Source organism: Mesoplodon bidens (assembly GCF_964165515.1).
Source record: "Mesoplodon bidens genome assembly, chromosome: 3".
Classification (NCBI taxonomy): Eukaryota; Metazoa; Chordata; class Mammalia; order Artiodactyla; family Ziphiidae; genus Mesoplodon; species Mesoplodon bidens.
Window position 1 is genome coordinate 38,574,176 of NC_138178.1, and position 20,809 is coordinate 38,594,984.

Below are 20,809 nucleotides of genomic sequence, written 5' to 3' on the forward strand. Positions count from 1 at the left end.
ACTGTGCATTGCTCTAATTCAGCCTTACCCAAAGTGGGCCATGTTAAAAATGCTCCGTGAAGGGGCTTCCCTGGTGGCACAGTGGTTAAGAATCTACCTGCCAATGTAGGAGACACGGGTTCGAGCCCTGGTCCGGGCAGATCCCACATGCTGCATAGCAACTAAGCCCGTGCACCACAACTACTGAGCCTGTGCTCTAGAGCCCACGAGCCACAACTACTGAAGCCCGTGCACCTAGAGCCCGTGCTCCGCAACAAGAGAAGCCACCACAATGAGAAGCCCTGAGAAGACCACACACTGCAACAAAGAGCAGCCCCCATTCGCCACAACTAGAGAAAGGCCACGTGCAGCAACGAAGACCCAACGCAGCCTAAATAAATAAATAAATAAATTAGTTAATTAATTTAAAAAAAATGAAAATGCTCCGTGAAAAGAAAAAGACATTGTGATCAGATTCATTTGGCACACACTGAGTACATTGCCCCCCTCTGCCTTACAGTGCATATTAGCATATCCAAGGCTCTGAGAAGGTCTGCAGTGGGGGAAATCTGTATCCTCCTGTAAGCCAGGACTTCCCAAACCTTATGGCTAGAAAACACTTTTTCCAATAGGGTTTGGGGTCTTCCGATTTCGTCCCATCAAGTCCCATCTGATTTAATCATAACAGGTGTTGCTCAGCAAGTTCTGACTGGGGACGCCTGGCCCAGAAGAGGGACACGGAAGGAGAAGCAGGGCAAGGAGACAGGTCACAGCCAGACTGCCCACAGCCACCCCCTCCCAGGCCCTTTCCCCTCTACTGGAGCTCCTCCTGCAAGAGAGTTTTTAAGAGGTTAGAGAGTAGGGGTGTAACTGCAGGAGCACAGAATGGGAGCCCTCTGATTGACACAGTGCTGGGCATTTGGGGTGTGTAGCTGGAAGACAGTGCAGAGAGAGAGATAGAGACAGAGAGAGAGAGAGAGAGACAGAGACAGAGAGAGGGAAAGAGGTGTGTTTTATGAACAAAGCTGCCCTTTCTCTCCCTTGGGGGTTGGTCCTAGAGGCTCGCTGAGGTGGCCGAAGTTGCCCACAGTGGCACACTTAGCTAGTGTAAGGGCTGGGGAAACAGAGCACAAGTCCCGGGGGGGACCACCCTGCCCTCCCCCCACCGGGGCACACCCTAGGCTGCCAGGTGTGTGACGCATCGGGACGTGGCTCGGAGCCCGAGCCACACAGACCTGGCAGTGGGGAAGTGCCCGCTGGCGTGTAGGCGGGCTCCCATTCCGTCTGGTTTTCTGGCTCAGTGATGAAGTCTGGGATTGCAGTCGTCTCCTCCCCAACAGGGACAGCAGCCACGCTGGGCCCCACTTCAGTAGTGATCCAGTGTTCCACCTCAGGGCGCTCTGTGGGTGCGCTACCCTCCTCTTCTCCTGGAGAGGGCGCCGCCGAGATGCCTAAAGGGCATGCGGGTGGTGAGGGTTCCTTCTTACCAGTGACCCAATCCAGGCTGGCCCTTCTTGAGGGGAACTAGGGGATCCTGAGGTGGGCCAGGCCTGTGCACAAACCTTACTGGTCCTCGGCCTCCCACCACCCCACCCAGTCCAGTAGGATGGCTCTTGTCCTCAATTAATAAGAGCCGTTTGCATCAGCTATATCAATATGCACACACCATCGGCACTTTATTTCAGGGTGGTCTGGGGCGCCTCTTCTGCAGAATCTATTATACCTGCCAGGCATTGTTTAAAGGTGTTATGTATATAAAATCATTTTATCCCACAATGGCCATGTGAAACAGATACTATTATGTCATTTACAGATAGGGAAACTAAGGCACGGAGTTAAGTGACTTGTCCAGTATCAGTGGCTTCTAAGTGATAGATCTAGTCTTTGGATCCAAGTATCTGGTGCCAGACTCTCTGCTCTCAAGTACTGCAATGATGCTGCTTTTCTTGGGATCAGAAATTATATTCCAAGTGTGTCTGGATCAAAATCAGGAGAGTTCTATTTAAAATGCATGAAGCCATCCTGGCACTGATGGCTGAAGGCAGGATTCATTGACTGGGGGTAATTGTTCTGGTTTAGTGGGCTTGATTGGGAAGGAAGCCAAACTTCTTGGCAGTTATATAAGAGGCTGAGTTTACGGAGGGTTGGGCATTGATGGTGGAGATGCATAGGAGGAATTTACTGGGAGGCTAACTGGCTTGGCTTCTAATTCCCAGAGCAGGGAGAAGGGTACTGGGGCAAGAGCCTCATCAAATCCTCTGGGAGGGGATTGGCTTTCTTAGGCTGGCAGAGTGGGACTGAACTTTCTTTGAATTGGGTTTTAAAAGGGGACCTGAAAGTCTGGGAAACTTTGGGGCACTCAGGGTTTTTTAAAAATTAACTTTATTTTGAAATAATTACAGATTCATGGGCAGTTACAAATACACTGAGTTTTGATGTATAATATGTAAAATATGGTACAAGCCATTACTACAATCTACACACTAGGCAGTGCATCCAGACCCATGGACCCTGTGAGAACTCATCCAATCAGAACCCAGCAAGGCCTTGGCCATGCCCTGGCCATGCCCACTGAGTTGTTTGATGATGTCACTCTCAGAACTCTGGTAACATGGCATTGAGTACCCAGCATGGGTCAATTTAAAATGTGAATTTTTGGTGCTTGGTGAAGAATAATAATTTGACTAAACTCATCACAGAAATACTTAGAAGGTGAAAATTTGACAAAGGTGTACAAATTAAAACAGTCTATGTATATATATGTGTGTGTGTTATTTAGTTATAATAATAAAGTTAACATTTATTGAGCATTTACTATGTCCTAGGCACCATGCCAAGCATTCTGTGTGCACTACCCTTGTTAATCCTTCCAGCAACTCTTTGAGGTAGGAACTATTGTATCACTATTTTATAGATGAAGCAGAGGAACAGAGAGGTTAAGTGACTTGCACAAGGTCACATAGCTACTAAGCAGCAGAGCCATGATTAAAATTCAGGTCTGCCTGATCCTAGAGCCCAAGTTCTTACTCATGTCTCTCTATGTGTCTCTGGGAGCATTTTAGAAGGATGTGCTTGCCTTGGGGTCAAAGCCTAAGGTCATGCTAGCTCCAGAGCTGCCCCTGCCCAGAAAAACTGACTTTTTCCTCTTTGCTGTGATGGATGGACGGAGATCAGGAGGGATGAGCCAGGGGAGTCACCACCCCAGACAGAAGGGGTGCCGAAGGAGAGGTGAAGGCACATACCTCGGAAGCAGAAGGCGTGGTGCCGGGACAGCGGGTCCAGGAGGCCTGTCTGGTTGGGGTAAAGATAGACGGTTCTCACACCTGGCTTGTCCCCGCCGCAGGCAGGCCTTGGGGTGACGATGGGGTAGCGGAGGCTGCCGTCAGAGAGCCAGCCAGCGTAGCATTTGTCCAGGCCGTGGCTCCAGGCAGCATAGAGCTGGCCCGTGGTGGCCAGTGTGGCGTTTTGGGTTTCACAGAACTCCTGTGCTTCCTGGAAGGTGAACTGCTCCAGGCGTGTGGCGAAGAACACCTCCCCTGGGGGCAGAGGCAGAGGGCAGGTGTGACCCTCCACCCTCACGGCCAGAGCAGCCTCTGCTCACCCAGGGGCAGGGGAACTGAAGTAAGACGAGTTGGTTTCTCACCATGGGAAGAACCTCCCCTCCTTCCCTCCTTTCTGGATTCTCCAGTCACACTTAGACACCCCCTCCTCTGGCTAACAGAAGAACTCCCTTGGGCACCCTGTGCTCCCCCAAACCACAGCATTTAATCACTGAGCACTGAATGCTGTGGACCTGCCAACCCACTCGCCCCACTGTCATCCCCACCCTGTGAGCTCATCGAGGGCAGGAGGCGGGGCCTGTAGCTGCTGTTGGGGGTTGGGGTCCCAATACCCAGAACAATACCCGGGTCTCTGTCTGATTTTGGAGAAGGAAGTTCACATTTACTGAAAACCTGCTTATACCAGGCACTTTTCATGCACGTCTTATTTAATACTCAAAAAAGTCTCTGACATAAGCATAAATCAGCCACATTTTATAGATGAGAAAACTGAGGCCTAGAGAGGTTAAGTAACTTGTCCAGTTCCCAAAACAAGTGAGTGGCAATGTTGAGCTCTTTCCTGAATATGAGCATTTCCAAAATTGGGTTCACTGGAATGGTAATTTGGTGATTTTAATTGAAATGAAAAGAAATGAAATAAGACCAAACAAAGGGTCTGTGTTTGTTTGTTTGTTTGTTTTTTGCAGTACGCAGGCCTCTCACTGTTGTGGCCTCTCCCGTTGAGGAGCACAGGCTCCGGACGCGCAGGCTCAGTGGCCATGGCTCACGGGCCCAGCTGCTCCGTGGCATGTGGGATCCTCCTGGACCTGGGCACGAACCTGTGTCCCCTGCATCGGCAAGCGGACTCTCAACCACTGCACCACCAGGGAAGTCCCAAGGGTCTGTGTTTAACTAAGCTTGGGCGATGCTTGTTAAGCAGAGTTAAAGAGATTTTTTTTTACTGCAGGACTTGTCAGAGCCTTTGATTTGTTCATGGGCATTGGGATTCTCCATGAGGCAGAAGGTGTATATAATACTTTTTGGTATAAGTAAATTAATCCATTTATCCATAGAACTTATTGCTTTTTCAAGAAACCTATGCTCCCCTGCAATGCTGGGGAATCCACATGAACCATCTGGGAGGGAGAGGAGGGGTCTGACCTGAGAGACCGGCTGGGAAGCCCTTCTTTCTTAAACAGGATCCTTCCCCTGCTCCCCGCCCAGGTGGGAATGGGATTAGGTGGATGGTAATTCCCTCTTCTCTGTGTCACCCCATCAGCCCCCTGCCTGTCTAGAGACCGAAATGTGAGAACGTGGTCTGTACCATCGAGTCTGTCCACGTAGCAGTAGACATCGTAGGTTTCTGATGGTGGTCGCACGCCATAGGTCCGGACCCCTGGGCTGCTGTCCTTGTCACCCACACACGGGGTCCGTGGGCTTACAATGGGGTATCTGCAGAGGAGGATGGGAGGGGCTGATGAAGGCCTGTTGAGGGGGCTGGGGATGCAGAGCCTCAGAGTGTGGCCAGCAGGTCACTTGGGGACTTGGGCAGGGTGTGTCTTCTGCTGTCCAGTGGGATTCAACCCAGGAAGGAACCTCTCATGCAGCACATTCCCTGTGTGGCTGGGGGAAGGGTCTGGGGGCCCCTGGGGGATTCCCGGCTTCAGAAGAAAACCCACGGCATGGAAGGGCCAAGCTGGGGAGGACTGCGGGGCTTGACAAGGAGCTCTCTCTATGTCTCTTGTGGTGAAATGGCCAAGGAGTTAATGTCACCTGAGGCCCATTCCCACTGTCTCAGAATATGCCTTGATTCTGAGGGAGAAATTAAGGGATTAGCCAGAAACCACTAATTAATGGGCATGCAATGTGGTGAGTGCCCGCTCTGGCTCCCCAAGCCTGACCTCTCATGGTTGGGTTTGGGTTAAGAGGGGAGCCCAGCTAGTCTGTCACCTGACGGTCTGGTCCTGCAGCCAGCCGGCGTCACACTGCTCGTAGCCTGCTTCATAGGCGGCCTGGAGCTGTTGGGGCGAGGCGATGACGGCCCCGGTGCGCAGGCAGGCCTGCTGGGCCTCCTCAAAAGTCAGTGAGTAGCGGGAGGAGCCCGGGCGGTAGTGGAACACAACTCCTGGGTGGGGAGGAGAGGGAGAGAAGGAGAGACAGGTCAGGCTCAAGGCATGGACCAGGTGCCACAATGCCAGTGACCATGGTGCCTGGTTCTCAAGGCTCTGCAGGTGTGGAGGGAGCCCTGGCTTCTTGAGGAATGACCTCCCTTCATCCCCTCCTTCCTTTCCTACTCCCGATCTGATTCCTAGTCAAGCTAGTCCTCTCTGCTTGCTCAAACCACTCCTGAAAGCCACCTCCTTGAGAGAGCCTTCTAGGACTCTTCTGCCGTAAGTCTTCCCAACCTTCCTTTCTGGGCTCCCCACTCCTAGGCTGCTCATTGTTCCCGTTACTCTTTAAAACAAATGCATTTTCTCTTATTATGGAAAGAATAAACAATCATTACAGAGCATTTGGAAAATATAGAGAAGGATAAGGAAGAAATCAAACAACCACTGCATTTCTTCCACTTGGCCCAGGGTCCAGGGTTCAGGGGATGGGTGGTCCTCCTGAAAGTGGCTGCAAGAGTTTGTGTGGGTGCACCGGGTGTATTTCTGGGGAGTGAGCTCATAGCTTTTGCCAGATTCCCAAAGGGTCTGGGGTCCACACAGCTTATCCCGGAGCCCCTACTTACTCTGCCTCCCCCATTGCATTCAGCTGGACACACATTTGCTTTTGACACTCCCCTGGGTGACTGGCCAGTTTATGTCACAGCTGTGGATCCCCAATCTGAGTCTGCCCCTGTTCTTGTCCTGTTCTGGGTTAGATGTTCATGTGTCCATTGGCACCTTCCCATGTGGTGGCCACGTGGAGAGAGTGAGGGTCTCTCCAGCCCTGGGCCAACCCTGGGACTCAGCTATTGTTGGTGTTACTCCAAAACTTCTAAACAACTCCTCCTTCTCAACCTACTGTATTAATCTGGGCAATTCAGGTTGAAATCTCACTTGGTGGCATCGTGGGTGTGATGGTGGATGGCAGTGTCCATTTGCCCATATTCCAGGAGGGGACACCACCAAGGTCCTTAAGGAGGCCACCCCAGTACGTCCTTCCTGATCACAGACTTGAGTCTGGGGACAAGTTGGGCTTTATGTGATGTGACATCCCAATCATCCAGACACTTATTAAGCACCTGAAACACCATCATCCCAGAACTGGGGTGGCAAACGTTTTCTGGAAAGGGCCAGACAGAACACATTTTAGGCTTCGTGGGCTTAATGGTTTCTGCACAATTATTTAATCCTACCATGACAGCCCTAAATGGCCACAGACAACATTTTACCAAATGGGTGTGGTTTTTTTCCAATCAAACTTTATTTGTGGACATTAAAGTTTGAATTTTATATAATTTTCATTATATGTCACAAAATATTCTTCTTCTTTTGACTTTTCCCCTCAAGTATTTAAAAAGGTTCTTAACTCTTAGTTCATGGGCCATATAAAAACAGAGGATGGGCTGGATTTGGTCCACGGGCCAGTTTGCTGACCCCTGTCCTGGAGGGTCAGTGCTGTGTGAGGCCCAGGGGTCACCCAGTGCAGCCGATCTCAAGCGGTTTTATTCTGTGGAAGTGCCTGATGGGGCTAGGAGGGCCCCTGGGAAAAAGAGCCCCCGTTCTCCACCACACTTCACCTCTACCTGTTGATATATACCACCTATGACTTCATTGGAAGGAAATGCTTTGTGGCAAAAGAGCCATAGACACACAAAAGAGCGTGTGTATCACTGGTCTGGCCCATCCCCCTTGTTTCACAAATGAGGAGAGTCAAGTCTGAGAGGAGGGAGGCTTGTCCCAGGTCCCAGGTTAAGCTAAAGGTATAGAAGACCCCCAGGCCAAGCTCTTTCCACCTACCCCCAATGCAGCCCCCTGAGGGGCGGGCACTTACCCCCTGGCAGTCGTGGCTGCCCAGGGATCTCAGTTGCACCTGGGGCTGTGGTCACCTGCACGACGAGGTCCTCGCTGGTGAAGGCCGTCGGAGCGCCCAGGCCAGGTGTGGACTCCTCAGGAAAGGACCAGGGCTGGGTAGCCTCTCCAGTCCTGTTCTCGGCCTCAGAGAAGGCGGTGGCCCCTACTTCGGGGGCAAAAGTGAAGGGCTCCTCGGGCTCCAGGGCGGTAGGGGTGACGTCAAAGACGGGTCTCACCGTAAGAATCACGTTGCCTCGGGCTTCACCCTCGGTGATGTTTCGGGGCAAAGGCAGCTCCAAATCAGGCCAGGTCACCGTCTGGATGGTGATGTCCTCCTCACCCCCCATCCCGAAGAAATTTTCTGGGATGTCCACAAAGTCTTCACCTGGGGCCGGGTGTTAAAGACAGGCATTAGTGCTCAGCCTGGGGCTGGCCTGGGGGAGGTGAGCAATGGATCGCCTCCTCCTCTGCTAAGGAAGGAAAGCACCTACTGTGTGCCTGGTACCTGACCAGGCCCATTGCAGGTGTCCTCAGTGATTTGAGTATTTATTATAGGGGTGCCCACGGTTTCCAGACTGCAAGAGAATGCAGTCACCAGAGCACAAGACTGACCAATCAGCTCACTGCTTGTAAAGCCATCTTGTTCCAACATCCCTTCCTGATTAATGCCAGCCAGTTGTCTGCTTACCTATCTTGTGAGTATCTGTTGACCATTTGATGTTATAACTAGCCAACCGGACAATGTAAATCAGCTACAAAGAGAAATGGAAACATCTTCCCAAGGATGCAGGGGCTCATGAAGTTGATGAAGGTGCCTTGAGAGAACTGCCTGCCTCAGTCATGAACAAACGGGGGTCTTGCAGAAACAAGCCATTTAGTAATTAACAAAGAGAGAAACCATGAGGATGCTAGAACTTCAAACAGGGTGGTAGGAATATTGAAAGGTTAAGAGAAGTTTTGGGGGAAATCCTAATTATTTTTGCACAAGTAACCCTCTTCGTGTAAGACCAGGCTGTGGAAGTTAAACAGGAAATGAGCTATGTTGTTGTGCTAGCACCAGTTTTGTGATAAAATTTACTCAACTCCGAATTATTCATTGTTTTTATTCCCCTCCAATAATTAGCACTTAATTGTAAGTCTAACCAAGACTGTGTAAAATATAAGATAAAAACATTTTTTAAAGTTTTAGTTTTAGGGCTGGGTACGCTGCAGCCTCCAGTGCTTCTACCTTAGCTCCCCTAGGAACCCGTGAAAATAGGGGGTGCTAGGACAAGGGGTTCAGGTACCCAGTGGCCCTTTGGAGGGGGTAGAAACCAGCCCCCCACTCTAAGATCTCATCCTCTGGGCCCGAATTTTGCTGGCACGATCCCCCTTCCGGCCTCCAGCCCAAGCCCACCTGTGTAGCAGATGGCGTCGTAGCGGGATGAGGGGTCGGGGTATCCCGTCTGGTTGGCGTGCAGGTAGACGGTCCTCACGCCCAAGAGGTTGCCCCCGCAGTTGGGCCGGGCCTTGGAGATGGGGTAGCGCACGCTGCGGTCAGCCAGCCAACCGGCGCTGCACATGTCCATGCCACTCTGCCAGGCCAGGTAGAGCTGGCCCGTGGTCGCCAGCCGGGCGCCCAGCCGCCGGCACTCGTTGGCTGCCTCCTGGAAGGTGAACTTCTCCGGGGATGTTGCATAAAAGACCTCGCCTGTGAAAGACACAGCCGGCAGGGTGAGGAGCTCCCTCCCACGCCTGCCCCGTGTGCCCAGGGAGATCCATGTGGTTCCTCGGGGTTTGGCTTCTAACTTCTCAAAGCCCTGGTCCCACATGTCTGTATTTCAGATCCTGCCCTCCACTTCCTATGGGCTTTTGGGTGGGGTGATGTCAGTTTCCTAAAACAGGGACCAATAAAGAAGCTGCCAAAAAGACAAAGAAGTGAGGAAAGTGCAGAGCAAATGTGAGGCCCGGGAGGAAACTCCTGCCGGAAAGCATCTTCGCCCACACTTCGCTATGGAACTTCCTACCACTGGGGCATCTCTCCTATGAGTCAAGCATTGCCCACTGGAACAATCCTTTTTTTTTTTTTTTTTTTTTAAACTGATTAAAAAAAAATTATTTATTTTGCTGCGCCAGGTCTTAGTTGCAGCACATGGGATCTTTGTTGAGGCATGTGGGATCTAGTTCCCTGACCGGGGATTGAACCCACAGCTCCTGCATTGGAGTGCAGAGTCTTAACCACTGGGCCACCAGGGAAGTCGCTGGAGCACTCCTTTTTAAAATTCCACATTCTGATGGGAAAAGCAGGCATCAGACTTTGACCCTAATAGCAGTGTTTCCCAAATTGGGGTCTCTAGGCCCCGAAGTGTCCATAAGGGCAATGGTGGGGGCCTGTAGGCTCTTTTTACTGTTTCTGAAAACCTAACAAGGTTGTGCTGCAGGGAGGGATAGGGTGGTGGGCGTCGCTCCCGGGGGTTGTTCTGGCTGTCCCTGCTCAGTGGCAGCTCTGGTTGGCCCTAATCAGTGTCTTTAATTAGCCCAAAGTGGGAACACAAATATTCGTTACTTAATCTACCGGCTTAGGCCCTGGGGTGAGAATGAGGAAAGGGGTCACGGTGGTGAGGAGGCTGGGGACGTTCCCTGCCTCACAGTGGGCCAGGTTGTCAGCCCTTCTCCTGCCTGGGCGCAGCTGTGATCTCGGGGTAGGGGTGGAGGTGCAGAGTTTGCAACGTCAAAATGGGTGAATGAGTGCTGATGGGGGAAGGGGTGTCATCCACTTGCCTGGGTAACTTGCTCAGCTCTGACTGTGACCAAACTTAACTCCCTTTACAAACCAGAGAAAGACTATAGATTCCTTCTCGCTGCCCCTGGTGCTCTCCAGAACTAGCCCATTGGGGCGGCCTGGATAGGGCTGGGGGCTGGCAGCACAAAAGCTGAGAGAGGGTGGCTGGGAGGCCAGCTCTCCTGGGAATGACAATTCTGATAGGCTCCCCCTGGAGTGGCCTGGGTGGGAGGGGGTCCTTTGTGAGGGTGACAAGGCTGAGCTGGGCTTTAATTGTGCAGTGGAGCTTGGGACAGCGATGGGCTGGTCAAGCAGCGGGGGTCCTGGCTGGGAGGAACAGTCGCAGGTGAGAGACCAGCTATAAATATTCTTGGGCCCAGTGATGGCTCAGTTTGCAGGTGCCTGGGGCCACTGAGGCCCTCCCCAAAGTGGAGAGTGAGGGGGCCAGACCCTTCCTTCCTGAACTCTTCCCTCCCCCAGCCACGCTGGGCATGATGAGGCTGGGGGCCAGGGAGGGGGGAGGGGCAGGGGCGGGGAGGAAGCGGGTGTTGAGGGTGTGATGTCCTGGGTTAACGTCCTGCCCAGGAGGAGGCCCCTGTGATCCTGAGGGTCAGCAGGATGAAGGGATTGGGGAGCCGGCTCTTGGGGGGGTGGGCGTGCCTCACCCTCCATCTCCTCTGCGAAGCAGTACACGTCATAGGTTTCATTGGTGTCACGGATGCCGTAGGTTCTTACACCGGGAAACTCATCCTTGTCCCCATAGCAGGCTTCCCTTGGAGTGTGGATGGGGTACCTGCCAGGAACCCAAAGTAGGGATGTGACAGTCAGGGGATGGAGGGGGCCAGTGGCCCGTGCCCTTGCATCCTCCTCCCTTGTGGGAGGAAACGGTGACTTACTGATGTGTTTGCTGAGATCTGCCTAGATCTGTGGGCTACTTGTTTCTACAGCTTTTCCCCCAACTTTATTAAGATATATGTTTTCACCGTTACTGGTGATTAAAGGCGGACCCCTTTACTGAATATTTATTGGTACCAAACATGTTCTATCAGGAGCTTGCAAATCTTCTCTGTAAAAGGGCACATAGTAAATATTTTAGGTCTTACAGTCCGTAGGGTCTTCATTGTGACCTTGCCATTGTAGTGTGAATGAAGCAACCACAGACAAAATAACAGGAGTGGCTGTGTTCCCATAAAACTTTGTTTACAGAAACAAGGGGTGGGTTGGATTTGACCCATGAGCCATAGTTTGCTGACCCTTGCTCTGTATCATTTGAGTCTCACATCAACCAAATGAGGTGCTATAACAACTCTATTTTAAGCTGGAAGAAACTGGGGCCCAGAGATGTTAAGCAATTTGTTCCAGGTCACACAGCTTCCAAGTGTCAGAGTTGGGATTTGAGCCCAGCTCTTTCTGAGGCTGAGGTGTGGGCTCTTGCACTATGCTAGGCTGTTGTCTTACCTTGCTTTAAAAAAAATGGCTAATGGGTTTTGTGTCCTAAGATCTTTTGCCTACCCCAAGATTTACAAAGGTATTTCCCTTTGTTTTCTTCTTGTGGCTTTGTGGTTCTGGCTTTTGCATTTAGAGCTCTGATCCATCCCCAATGAATTGTCTCATCTTGCTTTTACAGGCTTGCTCACACAATTGCAGCCCCTTGAAGGCAGGGCTCTGACTGTCCTTCTGCGCAACCTATTCCTCAGCAGCTGTGCTCAGGGAAAAATGCACCGAGAAGCTTAATTTACGTATGTCTTGCCTTATTAAAGACAAACTGAATGTAAAGTGGTTTACAAAAATGTATAAACAACAAAGTTTTAAAAAGATGTAAGTGAAGAAATCACGGCAAAGGGAAAAATGAGTAGGAAGAATAATCATGTGTAATTTGCATGGAGAAAATGCTCGTGTAGCACAAAGTTGCTAGTGGTCACCCACTCCACCGCAGGACAGAAGACCAAGGATTTGGGACAGGTCATCGGGGCCTGACCTAGAACTGGTCAAGGCATCCCTTCAGCCCCAGCTGAGGTTGGGCTCTGTGTCTGGCTGGCACGAGCTCAGTGCTGTTCAACGTTCCAGCCCATCATCCACCCTACTCCTATGGTAGCCTGGGGCTCACCTGACAGTCTGGTCTGCCAGCCAGCCGGCGTCGCACTGGTGGAAGCCGTCCTCATAGGCGGCCTGCAGCTGCTCGGGCGTGGCGATGATGGCGCTGTTCTGCAGGCAGGCCCGCTGCGCCCTGTCGAAGTCCAGGGTGTAGCGTGTGGAGATGGCTCTGTAATGGAACACGATGCCTGCAAGACACGCGACGGCAAGAGAGCAGGTCAGGCACAGCCTCCCGTCACCCAGGCCCTTGCAGAATTAGGGCAGGAGTCAAGGGGATGTAGAGACATCTGGTCGGGCCCCTAGCTGATGGGTGGCTCCTGTCTCCACATTTGCATGTGGTCCTTCTGCCTTTCCTGGAACACCTCCAGTAACGGGGAGCTCACTACCTCACAAGGCATCTTTTTGGAAACCTGTGATAATTCTGATAATCAGAAAGTTCTTTGACTTGAACTAAAATCTGCCTCCTTATAATTTTTTCTTGTCATTGCAGGACCCTATATTTGCTTTGCAGAAAGAGACACTTAGAGCTCCATGCACCCTCAGCCCAGGGGCATCCTAGTGGGAATCCTGTTTAAGGCACAGGCAGGAGTGGACTGTCTTTGGCAGAGTCACCCAGCAGAAAAAATCTGGTGCTGACTGAAGTCCTAGAGCCAACCAAGGACAACCATATTCCTTGGTCCATCGAGAGCAAGGGAACCCGGGAGTCCTCATCCCTTTCTTTGGCTTCTGGAACTGGAGGCGGGGGAGGGAAAAGACACCTGGGTAGAGAGTCAGGAGACTGTTCTGGCTCACTTCCAGGGAAACTTCATTCAGGCAAGTCACTTAACCTCAGTTTGCTTGTCTATAAAATGGGGATGATCACAAGGCAACCGAATCACAGGACTGATGGGAAGAATAGACTGTAATTTTCATGTGACTGTGGCCCTGAAGAATTTAATTCATTTAAATGCCAGAGAGAGTGATGTTACCAGCTCTGTGTTACAGGGGAAGCAACTGAAGTTAAGTAACTTGACTGAGGTGCAAACCATCACGGGGAGGACCCAGGATTTGAAAGCCAGACAGCCTGGCCCGAGAGAGGATGCCATTCTGGTTCTTCCTGCAGGTGAAGCAGGGCCCCTGTGGGAGGAGGCTCTCACCTTTCACCACGACCTCCAGGGTGGCCTTGCTGTCCTCGATGCCGTGCATCACCTCGCAGCGATAGATCCCAGAGTCATTGGAGCTCAGGTTCTGGATTTCCAGGGTGGCGTCGCTGGGGATGGCCGGGTAGTTGGGCAGCGTGACCCTGTCTCGGTAGGCACTGTTAACCCGCACCTGCCCTTCAGTCGCCACCAGCAGCACCAGCTCCTTCTCCTTGGAAATGCAGCTCCACTTGATTCTTGGGGCGAGGGGGGCGGTGGAGGGGGCGGTGGTCACGGGGTGCATGGGGTCGATGAAGTAGCAGGGGATGGTGAGGGAGCTCCCCAGGGGGACCCGCAGCGGGGACGGTTCAGGGATGCTGACACTCAGCGAGTTGTCAGGTTCTGTGCGGGAGACACGGGGGTGGGAGACAGACCTGTTAGTGCCCAGAGAGGACCACCCAGCCTCCCTGTCAGTGCTTCTGGAAATGACAAAATCCCACGAGTGTGCTGGTGTCTATCCTGTGCCATATGGAATTCTCTTTCCAGAGCAGCTTTCTCAAGACCTCTGGTCTCTGTGCCTCAAGACAGGAACTATGGAGCCAGAAAGGGCTGCAGAGGAGGGCAGGGGAAGCTTCAGAGGGGAGACCACCTCTCTGTTTCTCAAACTGGGGTACCCAAAGCGATGCCAAGCCATAGGATAAACAGACCCCATCTTCCTGGAGTGACAGCTTGACTCAAAAATTGGCATAAAATTATCTGGGGATAGAAAAAATTATTATAGGGAGGAAAAAAATCCACACAACTTTTAAAGCTAAGATATAAAAATATCAAATACTTAAGGAGGTCTGCTTCAGGCTCCATCCCGACCTTGCAGAAGGATGAATCATTCTCTTTTGCTGTTGGGGGATCGGGAGCCTAGCTGGAGAAGCATGAGAGCATCAGACATTTAAGTCTGCAAAGGGTTAGACTGGGGTGGGGTGGGATATGATTAGACTCCGCAAAAACACATGGAGAGCATTGATAGGGAAGATGCAGCATGTCTGCCAAATCCTGTTAGAAGTCAAAGATCTTCCTGGAATTGGAAAGAAAGAGCCTTTGAAAAAATAGCACCTTTCATGGAGATTCATACACTTATTGAATCTTTTTTCCCAGGAGAACCTAGAGGTTGAAAATAAAACTGTTTCAGGTATTTGTGGGTGGCAGATACATAACAAGGCAGGGAAAGGGGAGCCAGGAAGGTTTGGGGTGAACTCTAACCCTTTGATGTCCTGGCCGGTCACCGCCAGGCCCTTCACAGAAACCTCCCTCTGATACTCAGTCCTAGCACATGACACAGTGTGGTTTCAGTGGTGGCGGTCCTCTGGGGACAGCTGGAAGTGACAGCAGGGCCTGGCTCCAAAGTTTCTAAAGCTCTCGACCAACCCTCGTGAACTGGGCGGCCTGTGTGGGCAAACCACCCCAGGTTATAGCCAGGGGTGGATATTTGTGGGTCCCAGAGCAAGAGCACAGATGGAGACCCATGGACCATATGTCTAAATATTTAAAAGCTATAAATCAAGCCAACAGATTGTTAAGTAAAACATGTTCCATCTTCTTATTTGACAGTGATACTTTTCAAAATGAAAAGCCGGATTCAAATTTAGAATTCGTGGATTCCTTAGAGTTTTGCATTGAGATGTGTTGGCCAAGCTGGAGGAGGGGAAATCAGGGCCCCTTCTCTTCCCACCACAGCTCTGCACTTTGAGGGGTCTGTGTGTACCCCAGTCCTCACATCCCAGCTCTGTCTACACTCAAACAGCCACCTCTTCACCTCTCAGACTGGAGGCGTGGTTCCTCCATGGGAGGATGGACCCAGAGGAATGAACCATGCAGCCCTGGATGTGACTTGGGTCCAGGTGGACAGGGAATTCTGGGCGTTCTGGGTACCCAGAGGGAGCATAGACCTGAGCGGACACATCTCACTGGCCCTACAGATTCCTCATTCTTTAGAGAGCTTTGGGGCTGGAGGAGGGTAAGAGGGGCCTCTAGGGTGATGGCCCAGAGTAAGCACCAGGACTCTGGCAGGACTAGGTTCGGTTCCCCCATCCCCAGAGTCCAGTCCTCAGTGCCTGCTGGGTAGATGAGACATGAGTGGGAATGTCCTCACCTGAAACTTCTACTGAGATGGCTGCTGCGATGACTCTCAGAGTCACAAACACGAAGAGTAAAGTGGTCATAGTTCACCTGGAAGAGAGGAGTTATTCAGAGGTTCAGATACAGTGAGGATGAGGGTCATGTGTCACATGACAAGTGTGATAAACTCCTGGCCTGTGGTTCTGAACTTGCATCGGGATAAGGAGGCTGTACTGTATAAGCACAGGGAACTCTGCTCAGTACTCTGTAATGACCTATATGGGAAAAGAATCTAAAAAAAGAGTGGATATATGTATACGTATAACTGATTCACTTTGCTGTACAGCAGAAACTAATGCAGCATTGTAAATCAACTATACTCCAATAAAAATGAAAAAAAAAAAAAAAAGGTAAGGAAGCTGCATGTGACTCGAGAGATATCTTCTCCAAGAATCCCCTCCTCACAAAACCTTCACGGATTTCTCAGTTTAATTACCAGTGTGAGGCTGAAAACCTCCTCCTACCTTTTCTAGGGAACCTCTCATCTTCTGACCAACAAAGGCTCATCCTAAAGGATCCCTGCAATGGTTGATTTTATGTCAACTTGACCGGGCTCCAATATTTGGTCAAACGTTATTCTGGGTGGGTCTATGAGGGTGTTTTGGGATGAGATTAACATTTTTAAAAAAGATTTTTCTTGTTTTTTGATGTGGACCATTGTTTAGTCTTTACTGAATTTGTTACAATATTGCTTCTGCTTTTTATGTTTTGTTTTTTTTGGCTGTGAGGCATGTGGGATCTTAGCTCCCTGACTGGGGATCAAATCCACACCCCCTGCATTGGAAGGTGAAGTCTTAAGCACTGGACTGCGAGGGAAGTCCCAAGGATGAGATTAACTTTTAAATTGGCAGACTGAGTAGAGCAGATTGCCCGGCTAATGGGGGTGAGCCTCGTCCAATCAGTTGAAGGCCTGAGTCAAACAAAACGGCTGAACCTCCCCTGAATAAGAGATAATTTCTCCTGCCTGATGACCTTCAAACTGCCTTCAGACTCGAACTGAAACATTGGTTCTTCCTGGGTCTCAAGGCTTCAGACTCAGGCTGGAACAACACCCTGGCTCTCCTGGGTCTCTAGCTTGCCAAAAACCTCAGTAATCATGTGAGCCAATTCCTTAGAATAAATCTCTTTCTATATGTATACACACATCCAAATGGTTTTATATCTCTGGAGAACCCTGACTAACACCATTCCCCAGGCCCAGAAAAGTGACATGAGTTACCCAACCTCCCTGATGAAATCTGGACCTGCCACCAATTTCAAATTCAGGAATCTTGTGTGTTTTAGGATGGAGGATGCTCCAAGATTTGGGGCACAATTCAGGGGCCTGGTTCAAGTCAGGGGAAGGATGCTCACCCAGAGAGCTCTGTGGGATGGACAGATTAATCATTTAGGAGAGAAATGAGAGCCCAGGATCCCTGGAGCTCTCTTGCTGGCCCAAACAATGACTTCATGTGAATTAGAGAAACAAACTTTCCTTATTGCCATCTGCTGGAAAACTGTCACGCTAAGTATACTAATCTTTGAAGGGCATCCCCTGCATTACTGGGATCCTGACTCCAAGTGGGCGAGTGCAAGGTAGACCCCAAGAAAACCCATCTGAATTTGCGAGAGATCAACCAGAGCGGTGGTTCTCAACTTTCGCTGCACGCTGAGATCACCTGGGCTTCAGCCTGGCCCTCAGACATTTTAAAAGCTCCCCAGAAGGTTCTAACGTGCAGCCAGGATGTGGGCAGTCACACTGCCGACACCTGTGACTTGCACCCCATGACACGTGCCCGAGGATGGTTACTGAGCTGTTCTGTTGGATGGACCTGCATTGGCGCCTTCCCTGCCCTCCTCTCAGTCTGTGAGCATTTAGTCTTGGTTTAATGAGTGTTTGCATGCTCCGCCAGAAGGAAGGAGGAAGCCTGGAACTGAAGACAAGAGGGGAGCTTTCAGAGGCTGAGCGTAATGCTCAACTGAGGCTGCGGCCAGTGTCCCTGACCTTGACTCTGTCAGCATCTGATGGCCCAGCAGGCGTCGCTATTGGCTCAGTCACCGTCAGCTGGGGCCGGATGGATGTGAGGATGAGGGCCTCCCGTGGTCTCCATCTCTGGAATCTGTGCGGGAGGGGCAGGCAGGGCCCAGGACTCTGGGGACCCTCTTGGGTGATCCCAGTCTGTCGTTTGAGTGATCTTTCCACTGCTATCCTTCATTCATTCCACATACATTGGGCACCTGAGGGGTGAAGGGCTGTCTGTATGGGTGCTGCTGGGGCCCCAGAGATGGAGCCATGAGGCACAAAATGAGTGGGAAGTCTGGGAAATCCCAAAGGCTTAAGAAGCAGCCCCTTGCCTCTCCACAGGGATTTTTCTCCTTAGAAGCTGTCTTCAAAAAGAAAAATCTCTGGGGCTCCCGGTTCTGGCTCTCTCAGGTCCAGTGTGATCCGTCATGGCCAAGAAATATTCCCCCGGAGGCTAAAACGGTCAGGTGTCTCCTCCACTGTGAGGAGGGGGCTAGACTTGCGGGCACCCCTCTTCCCAGAGCCTCACGGAAACCGTGTCCAGACACAAGCCCGCCTGTTCTTCTTCCCTCAGGAACACCCTTCACGGAGAAGTTCTGTATATGTTTTCAGAGTTGTGCTTCTTTCCTCACTCTCTGAACAAGCCTGACATTGTCCGGGAGGCAATGGTTCTCTGTGGGGCTTGGGCCCGCTCTGTTTTTCTCCCTGGCCTCGGCCAGGAATGAAAAGGGCAGGGAGTGGGCATGGGGGGGGTGCGGTGTGGGCAGAGAAACTAATTTTATTTCTTCTTCTATTTTTTAAGACAAACTTTGGGATAGAAATATCGCAATAAATATGCTCTTGTGTTTGTGTGTGTTTTCTCAGCTGTAAAGAAAATAGGGAGAAATTCCATTCTGTCTGGGTTCCAAGTGTCTCCAGGACTCACTGAGCCTTTATGTGAGGAGATGGACTTTGCCAGTCCCATCAACAGGGAGGCCTTTCTCCGTGGGAAGCAGAGTTAGGTGTGGCGAGGGGATTGGGTAGCTGGGACTGAGGAAGGGGGAAGGGGGCGTCTGAAATGGAGGGAAGGAGGAGCCTGGAGAGTGGGAAGTGGATGCTGGGTGAAGGCCGGGGTGTGTGAGTGGACCTTCTGTGGGAGCCATGTGTGTGAGGTTGGGTTCATCATCAAGGAATCGGCTTTTTTAGGAGAGAATTATTAGGAGGCTTGATGGGAAAAGTAAGCTTGCTAGTGCTCTGAACCTGAGCTGAGGCTGCGTGTTTGTGTGTGTGTGCGTGTGTGTGTGTGAGGGAGAGAGAGAGAGAGAGAGAGAGAGACCCATAGCTGAACACAGGAAAACCCTCCACCTCCTCATCAGCTAGACTCTGTCCCATGGTTGCCAACCCTGCTGGGCCTTTGACCTTTATTCCATCAGATTATGGGACTGAGTGCGCAACTTGCCTGCTTGCCCTGAATTCCTATTCCAGCAACGTGCAGTGGAGACCCCCAGACCTGGGTCCCAGTCCTGACTCGGCCACCTCCTGCTCTAATAACACAGGACCCACCTTCACCGCTGTTTCAGAGACCGAGCAGGATAATGTGCCAGGCAGGCCCCGCTTCTGGAGGGCGGGAGCTGTGTCTCTGGCTTGGTACCCAGCCCAGGGTCTGGCACTCATCAGGCATCCACCAGCGCCACTCTCCTCCCACCTCCCTGGTGTCAGGCCTGGGTGAGTCCCTCAGAACGTGGGGACTGGAGAGAGTTCAGCGGTTACAGGGAGGCTTCTTGCCCTGGGATGAGGGTTGGACTAGATGACTTTCCATAAAGAATAAAACTGCGTTTGCTTCAAAAACAACATCACCACCCTACCAAACATTTGGAAAATAAGAAACTAGAGAAAATAAATCACCATAATCCTCAGTCCTAATCCAACCATTATTCGTGTTTTGATAGTTTTCCTTCTGGTCTTTTTCCTTAGGCATCTACTTGCGTTTCACGGAGTTGTAATCTTTTTGCATCCTATTTGCTTCTTCCACATAGCACGGTGGACCAAATGACTGCTTTTGGTTCCTTCAGAACTGATGGCTTTGGGGTTTTACAATCATGACCTCACTGCCAGAAATCCTTTCTATGTGGCTGGGACAGGTGGTCTTCAGCCTCTAATCGAACAGGAAGTGCTCATTCCTTCATGGGGTGACCCACCCATGGCTGGACAGCTCCAATTGTGCTCAATATATTTCAAGACGGAGTCAAGGTGACCCACCCCTATTACAATTTCCACCCATGAGTTCTACCCTCAGGGACCGCACTAAACAAGCCCACTCCTCTTTTATGGGACTCATACCAGGTCTTCAGGGGTCTAATCTGCTCTCCCATCTGCTGTTCTCCTATGGAGACATTCCTAGTTCCTTCAAATGTTCCTCATGTGGCTTCTCCTCCCTCCCTGGAGCCACAGAAGGTCAAAGCTGGGATAGACTTTAGTGAACATCAAGTCCAACTCTTCCATTTCACAGGTGAAGAAACTGAGGCCCAAGGAGGTAAGTGATTTGCTCAAGGCCACACAATAAGTTGGAGATGGAGCCAGGACCAGCGTTCTGGTCCCGAGTTCTCAGGACTGGCTGTCGTAATGCCAGGTTTGTGAGCTCCACAAGGCGGCGACCGTGTCTGCTTGTTCCTCACTGTCTCGCTGACCCCCAGCAGAGAGAGAGGGCAATCAGGAATTATCTACCAAATGAATTAATGTATGAATGAACAAATGGAGGCCCAAGAACCTTAGAAGTCACCTCCTTCAACCCCAGGCCTCTGAGGGAGGAGGGTTGGGCTGGAGGCCCACATTTGTTGAGCACCCATGAGGGACACAGCCCTTTGAGGTAGACCATTTTGCAGTCAATAAATCTCAGCTAGAGACATATATTGCTTGCTTGTGATGCACACAGCAGTAATGATTAATGCTAGTGCATCAGTACACTGTGTGACTTTGGGAAGGTCATAGTCCAGGTGCAGTCCGGGAGTGTGACCCCCCAGGGTCTTCCCTTCCCAGGGCTCCAGGGAGAGCCAGTGCTTGAAATTGGTCCCGATGGGAGTATTTACACCATGGAAATCAGGAAGCACTACAGACAAGGGCTTTTCTTTTTTTTTCTTTCCTTTTTTGAGAGTGGGCTTACCAGC

At 51.1% G+C, this 20,809-nt stretch overlaps 1 protein-coding gene across 3 annotated transcripts in view; it reads right to left on the reverse strand.

The window, feature by feature from the left end:
• Positions 1 to 20,809, reverse strand: part of ACAN (aggrecan) — a 62,099-nt gene that overhangs the window by 19,487 nt on the left and 21,803 nt on the right. For 2 of the 3 annotated variants that reach the window (XM_081229881.1, XM_081229882.1), the window contains exons 2-11: positions 15,639 to 15,715; positions 13,511 to 13,894; positions 12,388 to 12,562; positions 10,946 to 11,073; positions 8,916 to 9,209; positions 7,500 to 7,904; positions 5,469 to 5,643; positions 4,843 to 4,970; positions 3,222 to 3,515; positions 1,215 to 1,430 (exon numbers count right to left, since the gene is read on the reverse strand). In XM_081229881.1, coding sequence (XP_081086007.1) covers positions 1,215 to 1,430; positions 3,222 to 3,515; positions 4,843 to 4,970; positions 5,469 to 5,643; positions 7,500 to 7,904; positions 8,916 to 9,209; positions 10,946 to 11,073; positions 12,388 to 12,562; positions 13,511 to 13,894; positions 15,639 to 15,708 — 2,269 coding nt within the window. In that variant the 5' untranslated portion in view covers positions 15,709 to 15,715. The remainder of the gene's footprint in view (positions 1 to 1,214; positions 1,431 to 3,221; positions 3,516 to 4,842; positions 4,971 to 5,468; positions 5,644 to 7,499; positions 7,905 to 8,915; positions 9,210 to 10,945; positions 11,074 to 12,387; positions 12,563 to 13,510; positions 13,895 to 15,638; positions 15,716 to 20,809) is intronic. The other variant, XM_081229883.1, reaches the window with a different exon arrangement.